The sequence below is a fragment of the Polyodon spathula genome, chromosome 11 (genome assembly GCF_017654505.1).
Source record: "Polyodon spathula isolate WHYD16114869_AA chromosome 11, ASM1765450v1, whole genome shotgun sequence".
NCBI classification, from domain to species: domain Eukaryota; kingdom Metazoa; phylum Chordata; class Actinopteri; order Acipenseriformes; family Polyodontidae; genus Polyodon; species Polyodon spathula.
This window is the reverse complement of record NC_054544.1, coordinates 13,557,469-13,581,084: the sequence shown is the minus strand read 5'-3', so window position 1 is coordinate 13,581,084 and position 23,616 is coordinate 13,557,469. Positions and strand designations below refer to the sequence as shown.

Genomic DNA, 23,616 nt, shown 5'->3' with positions numbered 1-23,616 from the left:
AGTTAGTAGAAAGCCATGCTCATGTTTATATTCTGTGTACACGTTTAGGCCACCAAGTTTATTTATACAGTACTACTGTATAGTGATTGTATAATAATAATACATCTTGAAAACAAAAGCAGCACTTGCAGAGTTTAGTTACTGATAATGCACTAAGGATACTGTGAGTGTGAGTGCACAGGGTAAAGAAAAAAATAACTAATCCTTTTTTATATTTGTGTTTTATAGATAATTTATGAATATTTAAAAATATAAAAGTAAATGGTACAAAATTGTTTAGCTAATGAAGACTGGTGAAAGGTGGGGCTAGGTTTTATAAATGGCACAGGTGAGGAAAAATAAAAACAACACTACAACTAATAATTCCCATAGTCCATTTAGGATCCAGAACAATTGTTTTGCTACGCAGTGAATATTTTAAAACTAATGATGAGATATTGGTTGGATCAAAAACCCAGACAGAATCCCCAGGACTGATAAAGTCTGAAAGAATTAATGCAAATAATACGGTCAAACATAATTCCCTACATTTTATATAAGGAAACTACTATTAGCTTGTTATTGTTTGGTGGAAATATTAACAGAAACCAGGTTGTTGGCAAACTTTGGCAGTATCTGGTTATATATGGTGAAAAATAAAAATAAAAATCATGTTTTATTAGTGGCCCTCAGAAGTGATGTCGGATTTCTTTAATGCTGTGTAGCGTTAAATGGAAATGTTTATCTACTGAAAAATGTGGGCTACCAATATTTGTGGTGGGCTACCATAGTTTACCTTTTGGTAGTCCATCACTCTACCACACATAGTAGTGATTTGTCCACCCCTGCTAGTGCAGATAATAAAGCTGTGCTTGTATCACAGGCTTAACAAGTGTAACACACAGGCACTTTGTATGTTGAGTTGAAGAATTGGCCCCTGGCGTTAACCCAGAAACAAAGAATGTTTCCTCTTGTGTCGCTGAGGTTGTGCTCTGCTCTGGTTTTGGCAGCATTGCTGATTTAGTGTATCTGTCTGTATTAAATCCAGAATGACCTCTTCCTTCTGAAATGGCTCTGTGGGAATAAAGGCCTACCAGTAGTGTCAAACCTCTGTATTGATCACTGCAGATAGAGGGCTCCATTATTATAACTATTGAGCCCTCTGCAATTTGATACAAAGATACTTCATTCAAAACAAACCTTCAGCAGAGTACAAAGTCTTTTTTTTCCCCCCTACAGCTGTAGTGTAGAAGCTGAATGAGACTGGAAGAGAACAACTCTTTCTTTTACAGACTGTTTTTTGGCAATCTGTCTTTTTTTGTCAGTGGTTTGCCCTTCTCTGATGTTTTTTTTGTTTTGTTTTGTTTTATTGAAATGTTCTGATGCAAAGTACCTAGGATGGTGAAATCGTGTCTTAGATGAATGTTTTACAGAACAGTACTGCACCAGCCTTCCTCACTGTATCTCTTCTTTCTTTCTGTGTTTGAGACAGATTTGGAAACCAAACAAGAAATTTCCGCCTCTACTACGATGGCAAACATTTTGTTGGGGAAAAGCGATTCGAGTCCATCCACGACCTGGTGACTGATGGGCTGATCACTCTCTACATAGAAACCAAGGCAGCGGAGTACATTGCAAAGATGACAATCAATCCGATTTATGAGCACATCGGATACACGACGTTAAACCGAGAGCCAGCGCTCAAGAAGCACGTGCCAGTCCTTAAAGAAGCACCAGACGGGAAAGAAGCGCTGGCAGAAGATGCAGACCTGGAGGAGAGGGTAAGCAGCAGCGCACATTTGACTTTCATTTTTAGTTTTACGAACCATTTAGAAAAATCAGCTCTGTCTTCATTTTCAATCTAGAAACTAGAATTAATTTAATACTGGTGTGGTATACACAAGATAAAGCAAGAGCTACATCCAGAATATAACAGGAACATTTTGCAGGAATAGAGCAAAATCTGCCATGCATCTGAATGCATAGGTAACGCATGTACGTAGAAATGTGTGAAGTGACTGGGCACTATGTTCAAGGACAATTATTTGCTAGGCTTTTAATGAAATGACAAATCAGAAACTGGAAAACCAGTTTCAACATGGTGAGGTATTCAAAACAACAATGGTGTATGTCTTTTTGTAGAGATTGTTCATAATCCATATTTTAATTTTGATATTCAAGGTAGTTCATATAACTGCCTTTGTGCTGAGTTTGTTAAATGTCCATGTTTTGGGTATTGAATAGACCCACGGTATACACGCTTATCTTATGATGTACTTATGTCTGTGAAGTCATATTTAAGACCTTGTGATATCACATAATAGTAGTATTATTTATTTAATTGTTTTACATCAATCCCCTTGGCCTTTATTCTATATTTGACTTATTTTCATAAAAAAGAAATATTACTCTAAAGATGTGATTTGAAAGGGTTTAAAAATAGCTGTATTAGTTTCCTTGTCCTGCTTAATGTCCAGAAGATTATTGTATGTGTGGGTATACGCACGCGTGCGTGTGTTTGTCAGAAGACTACAAGATCAAAGCAAACCTTGGGGGATCTATTCAGAAATACTTCCCATGCGGTTCTTGTTACTCAGTTCTGTTAATGTGACTTGGATGAAGAAGCAATCCTCATGTTACAGTACTAGGTAATGTTTGCACAGAATCATTTAATACTGCGCTGCAAATTATACTGGCATCTCTTAAGGTTTACTACCAAAAGCTAAAGTAAGCGAGGGTTAGCAAGGTTTAGTTTATTAGTCTCAGGACTGCAGTATATAAAAGGATGATGATTGTTTCTTAAAATAGACTTTCCCCATGGAGAGAGCAATTATCTTTTTCAGAACTATTGTTTGCAAATTGTTGTCAGAAATTGGGTTATAGCCATACTTAATTTCTTACTTGAGTACTTTTTTTTCTGAGAACACGTACACCAGACTCTAGGTACAACTGCTGCATGAATTAATGACTTTGAATTGAATTTGAAATACTTTAGCAGGTGGATGGCAGTATCCAGACAAGCCCTCAACCTGCATTTCAAAATAGTGCAAGTCAATTATAATACAATGTTTAGTTTTATTAGCATTATTGCTTGTTCCTCTTATTGTGCTGAACATGTTTTTGTTCTTCAGTTGTTTTGTTTTAACGTTAATCGGGTTATGCAGATATTTCAAACATTGATCACTATAGATACTGTACACTGCTACAGCCTGGTACCTTCGATTACAGGTAGACCATTAGAGTGCATTTGCAATACAACACATGAAGTGATTAGGTACAGCAAGTGTCAGCAAGCTGTATTTGTAAAATATGCATATCCCAATTAAAATATATGTAACAAGCAAATTTCCAAAAGATCAGCACAAAAAATAGAGGATGGTGATAACGTTGCCAGCGCTATTTAGAGGTAAGAAAATCAGTGGTAAAACCTTTATCACTCCTTTTAATAGGGAATGCAAAATATAATGGAAGAGATAGTAATGGAATAGCTGACCTTTGTCAAGCACAATGTATTTGTTCACTTTCCCTCGTTAGAACTTCAAAAAAATATGCAAACGTTCAGGCATATTAAGGGAGAAAAATGATGGGGAGGAAAAAGGTTCCTGCAATATGTCCCATCTGGATGAATATGTAATGGGCCAGACAACCCCTGTGATGCTCATTAATATTCCACCATTATCTCAAGCACACAGTACCCAGAGTAAATAATCCTGTCTTATAGGCTCAGTGTGTGCCACATGAGGAGCAATATCTTCAATGTGAGTTTTCAAAACAAGACACCTGAAATATTCCACCATATACCTGAATATCTAAATATACTCCCAGGCTCTCCCCTTAGAAGCTTATTTATTAAAGAGGGAATGTGAGACAAAGCAAAACAAGTACAGTACATTAAATAAAGCCATTGAAATCTAAATTATTATTGTATTACTAAATCTTCACAGAACTTAGTAGTTTGTCTTGCTAAATGTATCACAAGACACTGGTATTTTGAGGTTGTTTTTTTTTTGTTTTTGTTTCTTTGTTTTTTTTAAGTCATTTCTCGAAAAAAATTGGTCATTCCCTGATTGAATCTTTTATATTTTATAGACATCCCGTAAACACTGCTCTTCCTGAAGGAAATGGATTAGTTCCAGTTTGCGTCCACTTTCGAGTCACCACTCTGGTGAGCTCCAGACTAAAGTTGAAGCTGGGTCGTTTACAAACTGTTGTGTCACTTGGTGAACTCGGTGATGCACACAAATGAATTGCCAACTGTGTACTGTAGCTGGAAATAAGCTAGAAATCTTTATCAACAACTTAATTGCTGTACATCCGACCAATGTCAGCTGACTTGAAGAAAAATCTATATGTTAATCGTAATCCAAAAAAGCATTCAGAATATCAGAATCATGACACACCCCACATCTTCTTCTACTTTAAAAAATCTGTATTGAGGTTATCTTTGATCTCTTTTAGTTAGCAGCTGGCTGAAACAGCTGGCTTCTTAGACCCTGATTAGCACTTATCCAATGTTATTTTAGGTAAAGAAGACTAGCGCTAATCAGGCTCTGTGAAACCGACTGTAAGAATCCTAGTCCTCTTTGAACTTGGTCAAGAATTATAGCAGGCAATTAGGAAATCACGATAGGTGAATTGAATTCATGACAATAATGAATGCGTTTCCATTTAAAGCCCTACGCAGTAGTAGGTTAAAGCAAGTCACAGCTGATGTCAGCAGCTAAGAAGTTAAATAGAGAATGTTTCCAGGCACTTGGTTAACCCTGTTGACATATTCCACCATTGTAATATAAATATTTATGTGTGACCTACATGAAAGAATTACACTCTCAGGAGTTCTAGAATCCTGTCCGGGCCTCTGTTTATGGTGAAATCCCTTCCGAATATGAGTCATTTATTTTCTTTTTCCTTACAGTAGTTCAGGTTTTGTGCAGCTTTCCATAAACATGTACTCAAGACTTGGTATAAACAGGAAATAGGCTGCCAGTCTGGCTGTTGATGGTGACGGTGTTTCAGAGAAAAACGTCATTCGGAAAAGTGAACTCCCGAAATAGAACCAAGTTGATTTAAAGAATAAATAAATAAAAAAAGAATTGTTTCAGTGAGGCAAGCAGCTCTTTCATTAATTTGCTTTCAGTACCAGAGCATTTTTTTAAAACAGTTTTTACGTAATATATAAAACAATGGCTGCTTCCTATTGGAAATGTAAAAACACCCTACAATATATAAAATAGAAGTTAGGTCTACTTATTCTACTGCATCAAAATTACTAACACTGCCACTTTTCTTTTTGTTGTTTTTGGTCAGGGGGTCCGAAGATGAGTCTCCCTGCTCTTATTTCTATTATAGTTTATATTATTTCTATTGTAGTGCATTGTAGTATCTAAAATTCTGTCGCTTTATGATTGGTTTGGCCCAGCTTGTATAGTATAGTGCCTGGGGTTTGATTTTTTTTAACATTAATAAATAGAAATAAGGAACAGCTGTTATCTTTGTGCACACAATGAGACTACGTACACGTGAACTGTTTATGAACCTTGTATATCAAAAGATATGGTCAGTAACCTTTATTTACAAAATAGCTTTGTTGATAACATCAAATTATTCCATGATGCTCATCATAAAAACATCCAGAAGCAACATTATCTGAATCGGGATAAGATAGCAAGCTGTGCGTGTCTTTTTAAGGTGTGGCGGATATTGTAAGTACTCAAGCAGATTCACAAACAGTGTGTGTTTCACTTAGTATTCCCTTGGGATCAAAAAGTGCAATAATCCTAAGCCCTTTGAATAAGTACTCCTAAATCTGGATATATTTCTTCATGCAACTGTGCAAAGTCCTGAGCTGCCTTCACCTGATTGTACAGCCAATGTCCAACTAAGCTCATTCTCATCACTTCTCAACATTAGGCGTATGTTTGAGTTGTTTGTTATTTCAGTACCCTTTGCCTTAATGACTATTCATTAAATTACTTTAGCAGATACTGTTAGCTTCATTATAATTCTAAAGGTCAAATATATATTAGTTTCCAAAAATTTAGTATTGATCTAATCTCTGTATATACATAGACTTGTTTTAGAAAGGCTCTCTTGTTAATATGTTGCCACGGAAACATTAATTTATTACAAAATATATATTCTTGTAATCTTCAGGTACATTCTTAAGTGCATGCAAAAAATATATTCCTTTAGTATACATCTTCCTACATCATGACGCTCCCTGATGGACAGCTTTATTTAAAAACAAATAAATGGAGAAGAAATAATACTTTACAAATAAGGTCATTCAAGCAAACAATGACAAGAACTCGGAAACAAGGAGGTTCAGACCAATAACAGAAGAATTTAAGAAGGCGTTTTTAAATGCGCATACAGTGGGCGGAAAAACGCTTGCTAATATAAAGGTCACAAAGTCTCACTGGTGTTCAGTGGGAGAAACAAGATAACTTCACCAGATGCCTGAAAGACTTTTCAAATGTCATCGTGTTAGTAAAGAATAAAGACTTTTGAATGTATTACTGTATTTCTTATTTTTGTGCCGTCCTTGTTGTAGCAAGAATGGTAATGGCGGTGGTTTGTTTTTAAATGTTACTCAATATGGTATGCTTTAAAAAACCTACAATCTGCAGTATGGATTTGAAAATATTATCAAACAATAATACACTGTTGCATCACTCGTGCATTACTACCCAAAACCAACTCGAGACATATATTATTGTGTGATAATATATTCTGACCCATATATTTTAGTTAGTTCAATATGTAATTGTAGTAATAGTTTACTCCCGAAAGATTCAATTATATAAAATAAAAATGAATCTGTAAAATACCAGGATGACAAAAGCTGTTTCAGGAAATGTAGTCATAATTTCTAAACTGATTACATTAAATTAATCTCGGGCAGATTTGATGAATTAATAGAATTAATAAACATTTTGATTAAACCTCATTTGTGTGATTAATCTTCAAATCTGTTAAATATAAATATAGTTTCAGCAGTAAAAGAATGTTTTAAAAAAAATTATTTAAACCAGACTATTCATTGTCACTTTAGATTTTAACACCTGAACTCTGTGCTGGTAGTGCAACTGTGGAAAGAGCACATCATGCTGAATTTTACTCCTGTACAAATTGTGTTAGCCAAACTCTCTTAGGATCCATTCCCAGTACAGACAACAACCTCTGCTGTTCTCAAAAGACAGCTTTCCTCATTTCAGCAAATAAGATAAGTATTGACGTACACGGGAAATGCAGAAGGTGCTGTTCCTATGGGAAACGGTGCCAACCACTGCCAATGTTTTTCTATAGTTCCTATAATCTTACCAGCTTTTGTTGTATTAAAACTTGTTAGGTTAAAGGACACACATACTTAATTAAGCCTAGTGCGTATGCAGGTGCATTTTTATCTCCCTGTAGATAAACGCTTATAGACTTGTAATGAAAGTACGTTTTTGAGGGTATCAGATGCAGAGGGATTTGTCTCTAAATCACTTACATTTTTTCATGTGCGCATTCTGATTGATACGAATACCTCTAACTGTGTATTTACTTCTGCAGCGGTTTCTTTATATGTTTGACAGGGCAAACTTGCTATTGTGCAAGCAAGGTTTGCAAAGTGTGATAACAATACATGCATTGTGAATTAATAGGCGCCAAGTCCCATGATCATTTGATGCAGAAGCTGTCAGGTTGGGCATAACGACAGATGTCTAGAATGCTTGGCCATGATGCCTGCAGAAAAGTGGCATTTTCCCCAGTAATTATCTATTGAAGGTAGTAATAGCTTTTACTTATTTTGTGTGCAAATTTTAGATTGTATTCATCATGTGAACTTCACAGGGAAATTTTCATTAGTATATTACAACTACACCTGAGAAAGCTCAGCAGCTCTGGTTGACACAGGTTGTATTACATTTTGGGGGCTGTACAGTTGGAGTTCCTTTTGTAAAAAGCCAAGGACTGGGGCTCCCGAGTGGAGCATCCAGCAAAAGCGCTCCACGTGGAGTGTAGGATGTCGCAGCCGACCGGGAGTTCCTAGGGGGTGGCGCACAATTGGCCGAGGGCTGCGCGGGTAGGACGGGCTTAGGTCGGCAGGGGAATGCACGGCTCACCGCACATCAGCGACCACTGTGGCCGATGCAAGTGGTCAGCAGAGGATACATAGAATAATTGGACACACTAAAAATTGGGGAGAAAACCGGGGTAAAAAATTGAAGACGACTAAAATTAAAAAAAGAAAAAAAAAAAGCCAAGGATTGACCTTTCAGATTATTATTATTATTTTTTTTAATTTGGAATTGGCAATTGTATTTTACCCCATTTTCGCAGGAGCCCAGACAGTGTATGGGGGTCATTGGTGCGCGTAAGTCAAGGACACCCTGGCTGACTTAAGCCCTCCACAACCAAGCGGCGCTCTGCCAATTGTACGCCGCCCCCTGGGAACTCCCGTCCACGGCCGGCAGTTGAATAGCTTGGACTCGTATCGGCGACCTCCATGCTATAGGGTGTATCCTGCCCTCCACGCGGGTTCCTTTACCAGATGCGCAATTCTGGAGCCCCTTCAGAATCTATTCTGTACAGGAAAATCTGTACATGGTCGATGTGCATTAAATTATGCAAAATCAAGGTCGCACAGCATAGCATTTTTTTGTTGGGATAGGGTGAAGCTATAACTTCAATCATAAAAAAAAAAAACAGAACAGTAATATTGTAAACTAGGTTTGTTTTATTGTTAATCAAAATGAATATGAATTTGTGGGACTTGTTTGTGACCGCCAAGACTGGTACTCTACCCCATTCAGTGGAGTAGCATTCTTGGTAGACCCAGAAATGTATTCATTTGGTAAAATGGAGAACATATGCATCACCCTAGTTCTTCCGAAACATGGTTTTAAAATACTTTTCTTAAAATACTTTTAACATTATTATTGATCTCCACACACAAAGAACTAAAATATCTTCAGTAGAAGTAACTGGAGACCTGATAATATTATAAATGCTAATAGGGAAGTAATGTAAGAATGTATTTTAAGATTTTGTTTGGCACTCCTGTAGAGGGTAGATTATGTGGCTACCACAAATTAAAAGGTAGACCTCTGTGCTTTAAGATTTAGAGATTAGTGCTTTATAAATAACACAAATAAGGAATGAGCATTTCTTTTTAACTTTTGTATGCTTCATGTCCTCCTGTGTGACCTTGATTTGTGTGTCTGGATGTGTGTTTATTAATGGGCCCCATAAATCACTATCCAGACCAGCCTCAGTGAGTTCAATTATTTGTCTTGAATTACTGTACAATTCTATTCTCACATTTGTGCAACATAAACAAAAACAAGTGACTTTCAGGTACCTATCCACTAGTGTGCAGAAGGCAGCCAACGTTGAGATTAATGGGAAAGTCTGCCTGATTTTGAAAGGTCAGTGTGAAAAGGTAATGGAGTTATTACCACCAGTACTTTGTTTCAGCAGCTCTGATAAAGTAAAAGGTTAGAAGTATTTTACTGATGGGAGCGTAGGCAGCTTTTATGCTGTGCTTGTGTTTTTGGCCTTTTGACTTCATCTGGGAATTGTTCATTTTAGTTTTGCAGAGATTGTTCAGTTTTAGCACAATTTGTGACAACCTCACTGTGCATCTAATCAGTTATGTAACTCCACAGTACTTAAGATGATTTAAAAAAAAAAAAAAAGAATACGGATGCTTTGTTTTCTACATGGTTTGTAAAGTTGGTTCACACAGTGGAGCATATCTGGTTCTTTATTCCCCCACGTGTCCACTGAAGAGCCAGTGTGTGAATAATGATGATCATTAGAGTAAAGAAGCATAGTCAGGAAAAAAAAACTACCTACTTATCTGTTTGTGTAGCTTCTATAATCCCTTATAAAGGTTTACCACTGTCAATTTGCAGTGTTTTTTTTCATGGTTATACAAGAGTATGCATTGTATATGGTTTACCATACCTGTCTGAGCTTTACAATATTTACCAATGCTTTACCATGGTTTCACTATGCTTTAATACACTTTTCCTTTGCTGTAGTACAGCATACAGAGTAATTTGACTTACTTCAGTTTTGGTCCTCATGACAGAATTACATAAGGCATGACCTCAAGTAGTATTGCATTATTTCTGAAGAACCTGCTGGGTATTCCTGTTGGCTACATTTCACTGTAGACTTGTAAAGGTTGAGCAGGTGGTCTTACAGTCATCCCCTGTCCCTGAGGTGTTGTAGAAACTGGAGCTGTATGCCTGCAGTGTGTTTAAAGCCAGATCTTTGCAGTGATCTTCAATTGAACATGTGATAATGATGTGTTTGGGGGATCCCAGTAGCTGTAACCTGTAGTAATGCACTGAGGCACTGCAGAGCTTTCGAGTACAGTCATCAGTGTTATAAAGGTTATTGTGGGTGGGTGTTTTTTTTTTCAACAAAAAACTAAACAGAAGTGTTGTGTGCTGTTGAGTTTTTTAAATATTTTAGATATTCCTCTCCTTGTCTTCTTGTGTAACAAAACCTTACATAAGCTACACTTGCTACATTGCTTTGGATACATTTGAATTAATCAGAACCTTGCATTGCAGCTAATCACAGTATTTCATACTCCCTAATCTGTCCTCTTAAGGAATAACTATCTAATTAATTTTTGTTCCATTTATTCTATTAATAATACAATATACTCATTAAAGTAAAGAAGCATAGTCAGGAAAAAGCGTGTGCGTGCGTGTGCGTGCGTGTGTGTGCGTGTGTGTGCGCGTGTGTGTGTAATATATATACAATATTAGAATGTATCATTTGATGAGCATTATTCAAAATTAAACTTAATGTTGCTTAGCCTAATTAGGTTTCACTTACAAAGAGTGAGCTCGTTGAGAAAGAAAGAACCTTCCTGTTGAACAACCGTACTGTGATGATTGAGCCATTGAAGCATTAAACAAGAACATCAGCTTGCATAACCCATCCATCCCTACCTCCCCCTGCCTTTCTGAAAACAGCTTCCAATATTTAACTTCTATGTGGCACACAAACCGTTAAACCTGTTTTGCTGAGATTGAGATAGAAGGTCACTGTGGATTTCACCAGGCTGTAGTTCCCATTTGTCATTTCCATAGGAGCCGACTTGATGTATGGCTAAGTGACAAATCATGTTTGTATCGTAATAACAGTGAAGGCCTCGGAAAAGGTCTGAACCCAATATATTCAATGTTGTTGTGTAATAACATGTGAAACATGGAACAGCTTATCAAGATTCTCTGAATTTAGATTTTCTGTCTACCTTTGCTGAAAAATGTGCATTGTATTGACACCGCAGTGATATCAGCTTTATAATAGAGGCCGCCCTCGAATAAACGCCGCTATCAATAAAGAAACATTAAGGTTTTTTTTTTTTTTCTCTGTCTACTAAAAAAAACACACAGAGTAATCAAACAAACGCGCAACACTGACTAACACCCCCGAAGAGACGGGATATTCAATCTAGCACGTAAATTACAAACTAATGCACACACACATAGTAAGCTCATTTTATTTTATGGCACAGTTCTGAAAGAAAATGCAAGATAAACTACGTACAGAACAGCAGTCCTTCTGAAGTTCTTATAGGTGGTTTTGTTGTTTTGTTTTTAGTTCAATTGTAATTCCTGTACAAATAAAAACAATGCGCTTACTATCTATGAGAAGATTTATTTTCATTTTCTCTTGCAGAGAAATTACAAACAAGCAAGTTACAGTGAGAAAAAAACACAAAAAATGAGTAGGATATACTGTAGTTTTTACAGAAATCAAGTTGATATTCTGAGGTAATTTTTAATGTAGAAAAACATATAAATCTCTATCTTGGATTTAACTGCCACGTCAGCATTGTCCCGCCCCTTAACAACAAATACACACTCCCGATTCGCTGGTACAGTACTCCCCTGACCTTCCAACTCTCACCTAATAGTCTCTCGGTAACTGTCATCGATAAATGTACTGTAGTCAAAGTAGGTTAGCCACACGCTGCTACATACAGGTAGGCTACCGTATTACAGAAAATAAGCAACCATGATACTTCTAAAATATCATAAATCATGTAATTAAATATTGCAGTGTTTGAAAATTGTAGTATTATTAATAAAGACTGCCCACATATAATGGACACCCTCGTTTAAGAGCCGCAGTTGTTTTGATCAATTTAAAATAAATGCCGCGGTGCCAAATACGGTATTTTAAGAAGTGTTGACAGAATGTACAGGAGTGTGCACATTTATTAGAACACTGTTTTTGATTTATTATGCGTATGAAATCAAACCACTGGAACTGAAAATTTTGGGATATTGTGAAAATAGGCATGTTAGTGATTGTCTAATTTTAGTTGATAACACATGCAATTAATTTAAAATAGTTAGTGGAAAGGAACACAGCTACAAACGGTGAAGTGAATAAAACTTTTTAGAAGTTGTTTAAGATGTCTAATAAAAACACAAAATGGAAATGATCACACCAAGGTTTTCATGCAGGTAGGTATATAAAGGATATAGATGACAAATCTTAAGGTGTTCTAATAAATGTGCTCACTACTGTATATATATATAAACTGTGTTGGTTACTTTGAATAGGGCCACAAGAGACCATGGTATCAAGCATTAGATATTTTTCAAGGTCAACATAAAGTGTAGAGAGCTTTTTTGGTCATGCTACTATTGATATATTAATCCGTGTTAGTAAAAACAGGTTAGCAATATAATGTATTCTGCACCTGTGATACTGTGTAAGTCTGGGAATGTAATTCCACAAAAACTTCCCTAAAGCATTTCCCTTGCTCAAGTGCTGGGGGCCTATAGTTTTGTTATACAGTGTCAGAGTTTTCACAGCTTGCTTCTTTCATATTTAATTAAAACCAAATTCTAGGATGTACAGGAAACACACAGATTGTGGTGTTTCCACAGCAACAGTCATCACCATGAGAGCTTTATATGACAGGAGCTAAAGGCTTTCACATTGCTACCCCTTTACACCAAAATATATCCGCAGCATTAATCAGATACCCTTTAATAAGGACCAAATCTTCACAAAAATCTAACTGTAACTAAATTGGTTTTGGTATGAATTTAACCTCTATTCACAAAACATTAAGCACCAAAAAAGATTGACAGTCATATATACACATTCTGTATACAGTGTGTAGACATTCATACACACCTCATTGTGCCTGTTTATTATTAATTGGTCCATTAAACTGCAGAAGCAGTTATAAGGTGGTATGACTCCTATTTCACATTATGAAATGGAATAGTCTCTTAATTATGACTCCCAGCAACAGCATTAAAAGGAAGGACACTATATGTTAAATATCATCTCGCTGTTCTATAGAGTGGCTGTCTTATTTAGTTTTCTTATTGAAGCTGTCGCCAGATAGATGTTGATTTCAACACCAGCACTACCAGCAGGTAGCATTGCTTCAAAGCACAGCACTCTGTAAGTGCACCGCCTTGCTCTGTGTTCTCCAATATGGGAATCAGCAAACGGCTTTGCAACTCAGTAGGGCTCCAATAAATTATCCAGTGCACAGCTTTCAAAATGTTGCTGACATGCAGGGTGGTGTGCCAACTTGCACCCTGACAGTAACTTCTTTGCTGCCCTAAAAATTCTTAGCTGTATTTGAGAGCTGGGGATTTCGAAAAACTAGGAAAGCTCTCAAAATGAATGCAAGTTCTCTGCTGGCGGGTTCAAGTCAAATAAAAAATGAATGCTATTCATTGTGTGCAGTTTATATACTGTCGTTGTACTTTTAGAAAATCTTGAAATCAAAACACCATTCGTACAGGCTTATACAGTACAAATCCTGAGCAAACCAACCCCCCCTCCCGCCAAGCACAACACTGATGCTCAGTTAAATGGCTGCGAGTGCTTTTTAAAGACAAGACGTACAAGGTTCAGTCATGATGCATGACTCATTCATCTCTCATCACTGAAGTGTGTGTGTGCGTGTTTTTGTCTTTTTATTTTTTTGTTCTTGAGCCTTTGTGAAAGAGGTGAGGGTTTTCTAGAAGCGATAAAGCAGGGCCAGCCTCCTGTTTATTGGTTAGCTGCTTCCTTAATGACCTGACTCCTCCATGGTGACTGTTGTAGCTCAGCCCCCTCCTGCACTACACACAGCCTGGCAGCAGCTGTGTGGCTAGAGACTGAATGCAGGCAGTACATGCAGGAGCTGTGAATATCAGTTCAGAGAAGGGGAAAGGAGCTTAGATCTCTGATTTTTAAAATGTACATCTTTTTTGGCTGTAGATGTAACCTGGAAGAATACAGGGAATGAAGGTTTATTATTATTGAGGATTAGGGTTATTGAGGGGTCAGGTTACTGTGTAGGCTGAGCTGCTAATTTCTCATCTCTCAGTATTAAGGGAGAGGGAGTGTGTAACAGGGTCTTTTGAAATTGAAGTAAGAAGGTTTTTTTTTTTTGTTTGTTTTTTCTTGCTTTGTTTTCTCTTCTTTATAAACCAGTGTGACAAATAATGTCCATTCGCCAACGTGTGGGTTAGATTAATGTACAGAGAATTAAGGATCCAGCAAACCAGTACAAACCAGCGATACTGTACATCCACCTTGCATGTTTCTTGACTAGTTTTAGCTACAGCCGTGTCAGTTCTTTAACTGGGGAATCTTGTTTTGCGATATCAAAATGCCATCCAGGGAGTTGTGCTCGCGTAGGAAAGGGAACAAATTCCTTGTTCACAAGTCAAAACCAGAGGCTCAGCAGCAGGATATACTGGCAGTTGCTCTGGGAATGAAGATGGGACCTCAGAAACCATCTGCAACTCTGTGGCAGCCTCTGAAACTGTTTGCTTATTCACAGCTGACTTCGCTGGTTAGGAGAGCAACGCTGAAGGAGAACGAGCGAACTCCCAAATATGAAAAACAGTCCCACATTTAAAGTCCATTCGTTGGGGGGGTTGGGGGTGGTGGGGGGAAGCATTACTTACTAATTACTTTGTGATAATAGAGGAATGCTAGAGGTGTCATTAAAAGGTTTTAAATCATTTTAGTCCATTATTAATTTTCTCAAAAAGCACATTGGTGTGTTTTCATATAGTAAATATATCTGTGTAGGTAGAGCCTGGTTAATTTGGGAATATTGATGGAGAAGCTGGTCAATTGCTGCAGAGCAGTTAAAGAACATGTCCTGGTTTGGCTTCTGTCAGCAGATGTTTTTCACCCTCCCCTCTCTTATTAATGAAGTGACTGGTGGAAGGAACCGTGTTAGCAGGAAATGGGGAAACTGCTGACATTGGCAAAACCACTACATTTATTTATTCATTTCTCTGTCTTGCTGTACACTCCAGTTTGTAATATTTTAAGGGCCTCGCTGATAGAATCAGTATCGAGTTAACTGCAGTACATTGCAGTTCCAGAAAAACGACAATAATATCGTAGTTGATAGAGACAGTGTTGCCCAACTACAATTAAAGCTCAACAAAGATCAAGGCGATATATTTGTCATGCTAATTTACTGGATTACTTCTTGCTTTGTTAAAATATGGTGCTAAATATTACATTTATTAGTGCAGCCTGTGTCAAAATAAACCTTATACCTAGCCCTAAATCTAACCCTCCATATTTACTATTTATATATTCGCTATGCAGTGAAAATCCTAAACAGGGTCAATTCACTTGGAGGTAGTTTTGCATTTTTCAAATGTAATTTGGCATAGTATTGTAAATATGTCATGGCACAGCATTATCCACAGCACTAGATATATATTCCTTTCTATGCAAAGAAAAATAATTAAATACAATTGCCAGATATTTTCATTCAAATACATTTAATGTATTTGGCAAGGTTAATTGCAGCAATAGTGTTTTTAAATTGGGCTCTGCTAAATTTCAAGCCATTCAAAGTCTAAGCATTGCTCTATTTTTCTCTCTCTCTCTCTCTCTCTGGGAGGCTGTTTTTGATGTTGCTGCGGTTGCATTATTTCCATGACAACACCACCCCCTCTTGCACTTGCACGTCACTAAGGACATATTGCCTGCCCCCGCTTGGATGCTGCTTTTCAATGTAATTTAATAAACACTGCCTAAATCATTTTTTCTTTTAAAACAGAATAATCTTTTTTCGATTCCATATATGTTTCTATGTATGTATGTGCGTACAGTAAAAACAAAGGAGCTCTTTGCCACACAAGGCCTTCCTGTAGTGTTATTCTAATAAATGAGTGTTTGCCAATCCTGTTTTTGTTTTCCCTTTTTTCGTAGGTTCACACGTTTAGGGGGCCTCACTGGTGTGAATACTGTGCCAACTTCATGTGGGGTCTCATTGCTCAGGGAGTGAAATGTGCAGGTACTTGAACTTGTATTTCTTTTATCCTGTGACATTGCTTTTACTTGCTGCTTAGGTCCTTTTAATCCTTGTTGACAGTGGGAAAATATACTCTGGAAAGTTGAAGAATTTACTGGGGTTCTAGAAAAAGCGGCAAAGCTAAAGTGAATCCATGTGAATGGTGAATGTGTTGAGTGTCACTGAGGGGTTTACATCCCCTTTTAAGGATTAGAAAGAACGTTTCAGATAATTTGTGTTTTATCTACTTTATTGAATTTCCCAGTGGAAGGAGACAAATATTATCAATTGCATCCACTGTTATTTTCTGCTAGATCTATGACGCAGATTAAAGGTTACAGTAAGACGCAGTTCTGTAGCTCACATATTCCTGCTATATTTAGAAAGTGGGATGAAAAATATAGAGCCTTAAAACAATGTGGTTATAATCCTCTACTGTACATTTAAATAATCCTGAATCTGCCCCAGGCCCTACCAGGGGATTATATATAGGGTAATCAATGTGGCATTACCACTTTGTCAATGTGTCATTACAACAGCTGTGCATTTTAGAGTAGGAATATTATTATTATTATTATTATTATTATTATTATTATTATTATTATAATAAAACTTTGATTAATAAACTGCTATTTATTCAATGTTACATTGTATGCGTTTTGTTCAGAACTTTGTAATTGAAATCAAAAGTTACTTCATATATTTGAATGTATTAAGGGCTTGTCTAGCCATCCTACTGTGCTATACTGTCTGCATCCTGTCTCTGTGTATTCATCAAGGCCTTGGAGTCAGGATAATTATGTGAAATGTACCAGCAGTGCAGTGTTTGAAAGTCATCTTTCATTTCAGCAGGCAGTCATCTTTCCTGCTTAACTATTCAAAGCAAACTGAAAATACAGTGTGGGTTATTACTGCAGAGAGACCAAATGGCAAAACACAACAAGCAAGAGGTAGTTACACACGCTCTAAAAAGAAGACGAAAGTTCTGAAATAGCATTGTTTCTGTGGAGAGAGCTCATAGTGAGTCGTATTGCTTGTGTAACCAACTAAATCTCAGTTTGCCAAATGTGTCTGGCTCGCTACAGGAGCTCAAAAAAACACATAGCAGCCATGTTGGATGTCTGTGAGCTGCTTGGGAAGTGCAGCCCAAATCCTACAACACATTGCTGTAGCAGTTGATACAGATGAATAAAAACAGTGTCTCTCTATCAACTGCGATATTCATCTGTTAATGGCCCCCTTCCAGAGAAAAGGCCAAAATGATGATTCTGCCATATATGTCCTGTAATTAGACCAGCTCATCATGTCAAGAGAAAATACATTGATGCATGTATTCATAAATTATTAATGTGACAAATTGCGCTATACATATGTTCTTCAGCACTAGTAGTGATAAAGTATTCACACATGTAAGTGTTTTAGAAACCAGCATACATAAGGCAATAATTGTACAGTTTCTTTTGATACCTTTTTAATTTAAAATATCAGCATTTTGTAAGTGGATTGGTTGATTGTTTTCCAAGCCTAATAACAAACGTATGATAACTGCAATTAATGGTCAGCAGAAGTGATCTTTCAGATATTACAGCATGTCTCTGCTTTGTTTATGCAATGCCATGTTTTCTCCTCAAAGTCTGCCTGCAGCCTAATTCCATCATTCCCATGCAGGAAAACAAGGCTGACAGGCCTGGTTAATGAAGAGAAGGGCTCCAAGCAGTTTGAAAGATTTCCATAAGTATATGCAAATTTAAACTCTCAAGCAGCTAGTGCGCTCAAATGCTTTAATGTGCCTTTTTAATGAAGATTCAGAAATCCCTTGGAGATTAAGACAAGAAAGTGCATTTAAAATAAGCGTTGTATATCTGTTTCTTTTTTATGGTAAAGATTAATCGGTTACTAACAGTGTTTGTGGGGATACAGGTTCTATTGCTAAATATCTTAATGTATCAGGCACTTACAGCTACGGTATTGAGAGCAATTTCATGACACATTTTATAAGGTGTTATGAAATAATGAACTGCTCAAGATCACCTGGATTAAGGTGTAATTGCTTTGATTTAAGTATTTTAGGTTTAGGTTGAAAACAATTACTGGATTGGAGTGGTCATTACTTTGCACCTTTGATCCACTGTGAAGTTAAAGTCTTTTTTTTTTTGAAGAAATACAACACATCTTAGTGATTCTAACCCGACCACAGAGACTGGTTTTAAGTAAGAGTGAGTGAATAGAATTATTTCATCAAATACTAGAATGATTGTCATCTCCTAAAGTAATTAGATTTTTGCATCATTGAATATAAATAACACGTTGCAAACGCCTTCAGGGAATGGGGAAAAAAATTGTTAATCATGCTTGAAGATTCGCGTTTCAGCAATGTCAAAACAACACTATGTTTATAACATAACGCCATGTAACAAAGACATAACTATTACCAGGACTTCTCTGTTTTATCAACAACTTTGAGCACAGCTATTTGTATTCAAGGGATATATTTTCACATGACATTCTTAAATATCCTAGCCCAGTATGCATTCATTTAAGGAAGCACAAGTTTTTACACTGATTTATAATTTCAGAAAATTGCTTCTTACAGGGATATCTGTCGATGCCGTATCCATTTTTAACTGCCTAAATTGGTTTCAACCTAATTTCTTTTATATCATAAATACTTCAGTGATTCTGAGTAGAGCTCATAAAAAGTGAAATACAGTGCTTTGATATTTTTATATATACTTGTATATCATTGCTTACAGCCTGTGCTCGATTTGAAGCTGAACTAGTTTCATAGCATGAAAAATTTTTTTAGAAAATCTCGAACTGGATACCCAGATCTTTTCTGGGTAATGATTTAAAAAAAAAAGAAAATACATATTAATGTTTTAAGTGCTTGATTCATATTTAAATACTATATTGTACACATGCATTTAGTCCCTTCAGATCTGTAGACTTCTGTAACCTTTTTCAGTACTGGAAACATAGTAGTAATAATAATAATAATAATAATAATAAAACATCTGTTTGAATACAGTTATGTTAAACGCGCTTCATGCTGCAGGATGTTTTACAGCATCTATTGGCCATATTCCACTGCTGTTGTTAATGCAATGCTGTACTTGTTTTGATTCAGGGCGGTGCAAGGGTTCCAATAAGGGAGGTTCTATTGCTTTTTTTCAATGAGAATACAGTGTAGTTTACACAGAACAAAAGTATAGGCAAGGAGGATATCTTACTGCTGCTTCTCTTTCTCTTGCTTTTCATGTTTGTCCTTTTTTGTCACATCCGGATTGTTCTAACTTTTTATTGCTCACCAGTCACTCTATGGCAAACACAATACTCCAAAACTAAACTTAAAGGAGCAGTCCTCCAAATCCGAACTGATAAATAAACGTAAATATTTCAGGCTTACATTAACATGGCATCCAAGCAAAGCATTGGGTGGAATTTGTTTACCAAAACAGGAGAAAACAGAATTTGCAAACTCTGCCAAGGAAATATTTCATTCAAAGGAGAAAGCACTAGCACTTTGATGTGCTCCACAGATGTTTGTATTTAACCTAAAACAAAACATTTAATAAATGTGTGAGGAATATTTTTCTCATACTGATTTCATTTTGAGACTTTGCACCTTTGGAGTGTGCATGCTTTTTCTAAGTCTCTGCTTCATTAAAATAAAAAATAAAAATGTTTCTGGTTTTCAGTCTATTTCCTGGGGTACACCACTCACAGTACTTTAGTTATTTGTTTATTTTTAATCTTATTTATTTGATTTTTTTTTTGTAAGAAGAAATGATATCTGCGCAATAACTGTAGATAAAGCATTCCGCATTGGAAGCCACACGATGATAATTATTATTAATGGATAATTATCACTTTCATAAACCCAGCAGGGTGTTTTGTGGTTTTCTTTCCGATTTAGTTCATGAGAAGAATAGTCGCCGCAGTTATTATTATTGAGTTGTACTAAATCAAAGCTTGTTTTAACGTTGTATGTATTACTCTGGCCAGAGACCCACGCTTACAACTCTATTGTCATTTTCTTTAAATTTTCAAATTAATAATCAATACACAGGTATTAAAAAGAGACCCAGGTTGGGTCGGGTAATTTAAACCCCCACAGGTACCTGGGTTTTATGTCCATTTTATTACATTGAAACTATTAACACAGTTATGAAGAGGTTCTACTGTATTCACTCCTGTTAAATCACTGCTAGGCTATACCTTAAGGTCAAACTAAATGAATAGGCTAGCTCCTCTTTCTTAGTTGACGTACCAATAGAGATGCAATAAATGTTTTTGCCAAGGGAAATAGGCTTGTGCCGGTATGTTATTTTAACCCTTTTTCAGCTGTTTGTGGACATTTCTTTTTAAAAGGTTGTTTCTGGCTTTGAACTGTTTGGTTCTGTATGGTACAGGAATATCTAATCCCCCCTCATCCTTTTTTCTTTCTTCAGACTGTGGTTTAAATGTTCACAAGCAGTGTTCCAAGGTGGTTCCAAATGACTGCAAGCCAGACCTGAAGCATGTTAAAAAGGTCTACAGCTGTGACCTTACCACACTGGTAAAAGCCCACAACACAAAGCGGCCAATGGTGGTAGACATGTGCATACGAGAAATCGAGTCCAGAGGTAAGAACCATCGGGAATTCCAGATCCCCATCCATGGAACTTACTGTATCTATATGCAGGGTGCAAGGAGTGAGAGGACTCATTTTTTTAAATTGGGACCCATGTTGCTGATATTCTGGAAATCCATATTAAACAATGCAATTTATGAATAACATTTAATGAGAAGTGTTAGCATCTGTGTTCTATTGATTTGCATAAGATTGTTGCACTGTATTCTATAATCTACCCATTTTCTCCCTTTTTAAAATGTTTTGCTTAGTTTTATATGTATTATCATTTAGTAATTAATTTTTCTTTTTAAAATGGTTATACATTTGAATTATTGGAACGTTAATCCCAAACAAGCAGTTCAACAATTCCAGTGAGATTGTTTCGAGAAAGCGTGGCTCAGAGCGGTTAATTATCCTGACATGACAGGGAATAAGTAATTATGCTCAGAGCCGTTTCTGTTGACTGTACTAATCCTTGAAGATGGGGTCACCTGTACTGCAATGTATGCAAATGTGTGTGGTCATGTGACCAGAGAGGCACATGTAGATGTTTACAGACAACCAGGACCAGGAAGAATAACTCTGCTTCTGTAGCCGGTCACTGTTTTATTTTAGTGTATGTGTACATACATAAATACATTTTTAAAAGAAGCTCAAGCTTATATATAAATAGCCCTCTTTCCACACTGTAACAGAAGTATAGTTTTATTATTTTTGGAACAGGCTTTTGAGGTTTGCACTTATTTTATTTTAATGAGTAGTTTTCCATTTAATATCCTGTGTTCTTCGTCACCCTCCGTTTTAACCAGTTTTAGACAGCATGAAACAAAACAGGACATTTCCAGAGGAGTTCTTGAACAGCATACAGTAGTAAGCTCTTAAACTCCTGTAGATCTGGTCCCCTTTGGGGTATATATCTTCACCTTGTGATATTTAATCTTTTATAGGTCTGAAGTCGGAAGGGCTGTATAGAGTATCAGGGTTCAGTGACTTAATAGAAGATGTCAAGTTGGCATTCGACAGAGGTATGTTTTCATTGAACCTTTCAGCCTAATCTTAACCATAGCCATGTGTGCTGCTTTACACTACAGTGCAAAAGTAGAATGTAACTTAATAGGGTAATTGAATTACAACACATTGGTATTTTAATAGTTTTATATACAACTGCATACCAAGCTGTGAAACATTATAGTGCAAGCCCACATAAGTAAAGTGACTTCAAAGGGGAATGCAGGAATGCATTAGCAGATCTTTAAACATTATTTTTTAAATACACAAAGTTAAATAAAGGATAATAGTTTTATAAATGTCCATCAGAAATGTAGACACTCATTTTTATGTTTGAGTAGCTACAGACTCCACTAAAACAAAAGATGTTTATTATTATATTGACAGTCTGCCTGTGATGCTTCCTCAGAGAGTAGTCATTTGTTGACCTACAGCGGAACTAGGGCAGGCTTTCTCTCTTATAAAGCTCTTCATTAGTTCAACTTGAAAGGGACAGAATAACTGACAGCTTCCAACATTCAAAGGCAGGCATGACTAGGAGGTAAAGATGCTTGTGCAATGGGATTTATCTTGCCTCTTACAGCTGCCTGGTATTGGTTTACCTTCTGAAACCATGTTTAAATAGAAATAGCACTGTGCTGTCTGTGTGTGCTGTGAATTTAATTGGGGGGGGGGGGGGCTCTTTCTGTGTGCTATATGTTTTAAATGGAATTCCTTCCCTACAGATGGCGAAAAGGCAGATATTTCTGTGAATGTTTATGAAGATATCAATATTATCACTGGTGCACTTAAACTGTACTTCAGGGATTTGCCCATTCCCGTGATCACATATGATGCCTACCCGAGATTTATTGAAGCTGCAAGTGAGTAAATAATGAAATAAAGATTTCTTTTTATAGTTAGGCGCAAATCAAATGCAGGTAAAAATGAACACATTTGTTGTGTTTATGTGAAATAGGCAGTTAACATGAACTGAAAAAATATAATACTGGATGTATGCAGATACATGAATTTTTTTTTTACCTGGGGCATTTTAAACTATGCAGCTTTGTGTGCCTCCTTAAGAAAAAAACAAATCCTAATTTTTCAAGGGTAACTTTTAAATTCTTTCTTTCTTTCTGTTTTATGTATTTATTTATTTTAATATATATGAAGCAAGAGACCCCAGTGCTCCACACTGTATTTACTGTGTGGTGTATTTTACATTGCCATAGGGACCATGGCACACTTACCACTCATGCATGACTTCTTAACTGATCAGATTATTATTGCAGAGCTCACAGACCCCGACGAGCAGCTCGAGGCCCTTCACGAAGCACTGAAGCTTTTGCCACCTGCACACTGTGAAACACTGAGGTATCTCATGGGGCACTTGAAGAGGTAAATGCCATGAACTGGAGATACATACATTTTTCCTCCTGTTAATTAATCGCTCTGTCCAGCAAAGCTAGAATAGGGAGGTACAGGGTAGCTCTGCAGTAGTGGACCTTTAGACTTTGCAAATGGAAGGGAAGGAAATATATTAGAAATTTAAAGTTTGACGCACACTAAGAGCAGTGTAGATATAGTACTGAAGGAAAAAAAGTAAATCATTTATTTGTAGCAACCCCTTAATACATACTGTAGAACAGGTTAATAGTTACAGTACTACAGTATAAATTCCAGGGCGTTGTGTCCTAAATGATATTATTTTAAGTCTAGTGAGAAT

At 36.6% G+C, this 23,616-nt stretch overlaps 1 protein-coding gene across 1 annotated transcript in view; it reads left to right on the top strand.

Moving 5' to 3' along the window:
- Positions 1-23,616, top strand: part of LOC121323686 (N-chimaerin-like) — a 47,220-nt gene that overhangs the window by 22,867 nt on the left and 737 nt on the right. Inside the window, 7 exon segments of the mRNA XM_041264880.1 lie at positions 1,472-1,760; positions 14,804-14,890; positions 16,204-16,288; positions 20,737-20,910; positions 21,848-21,925; positions 22,634-22,771; positions 23,183-23,288. Coding sequence (XP_041120814.1) covers positions 1,472-1,760; positions 14,804-14,890; positions 16,204-16,288; positions 20,737-20,910; positions 21,848-21,925; positions 22,634-22,771; positions 23,183-23,288 — 957 coding nt within the window.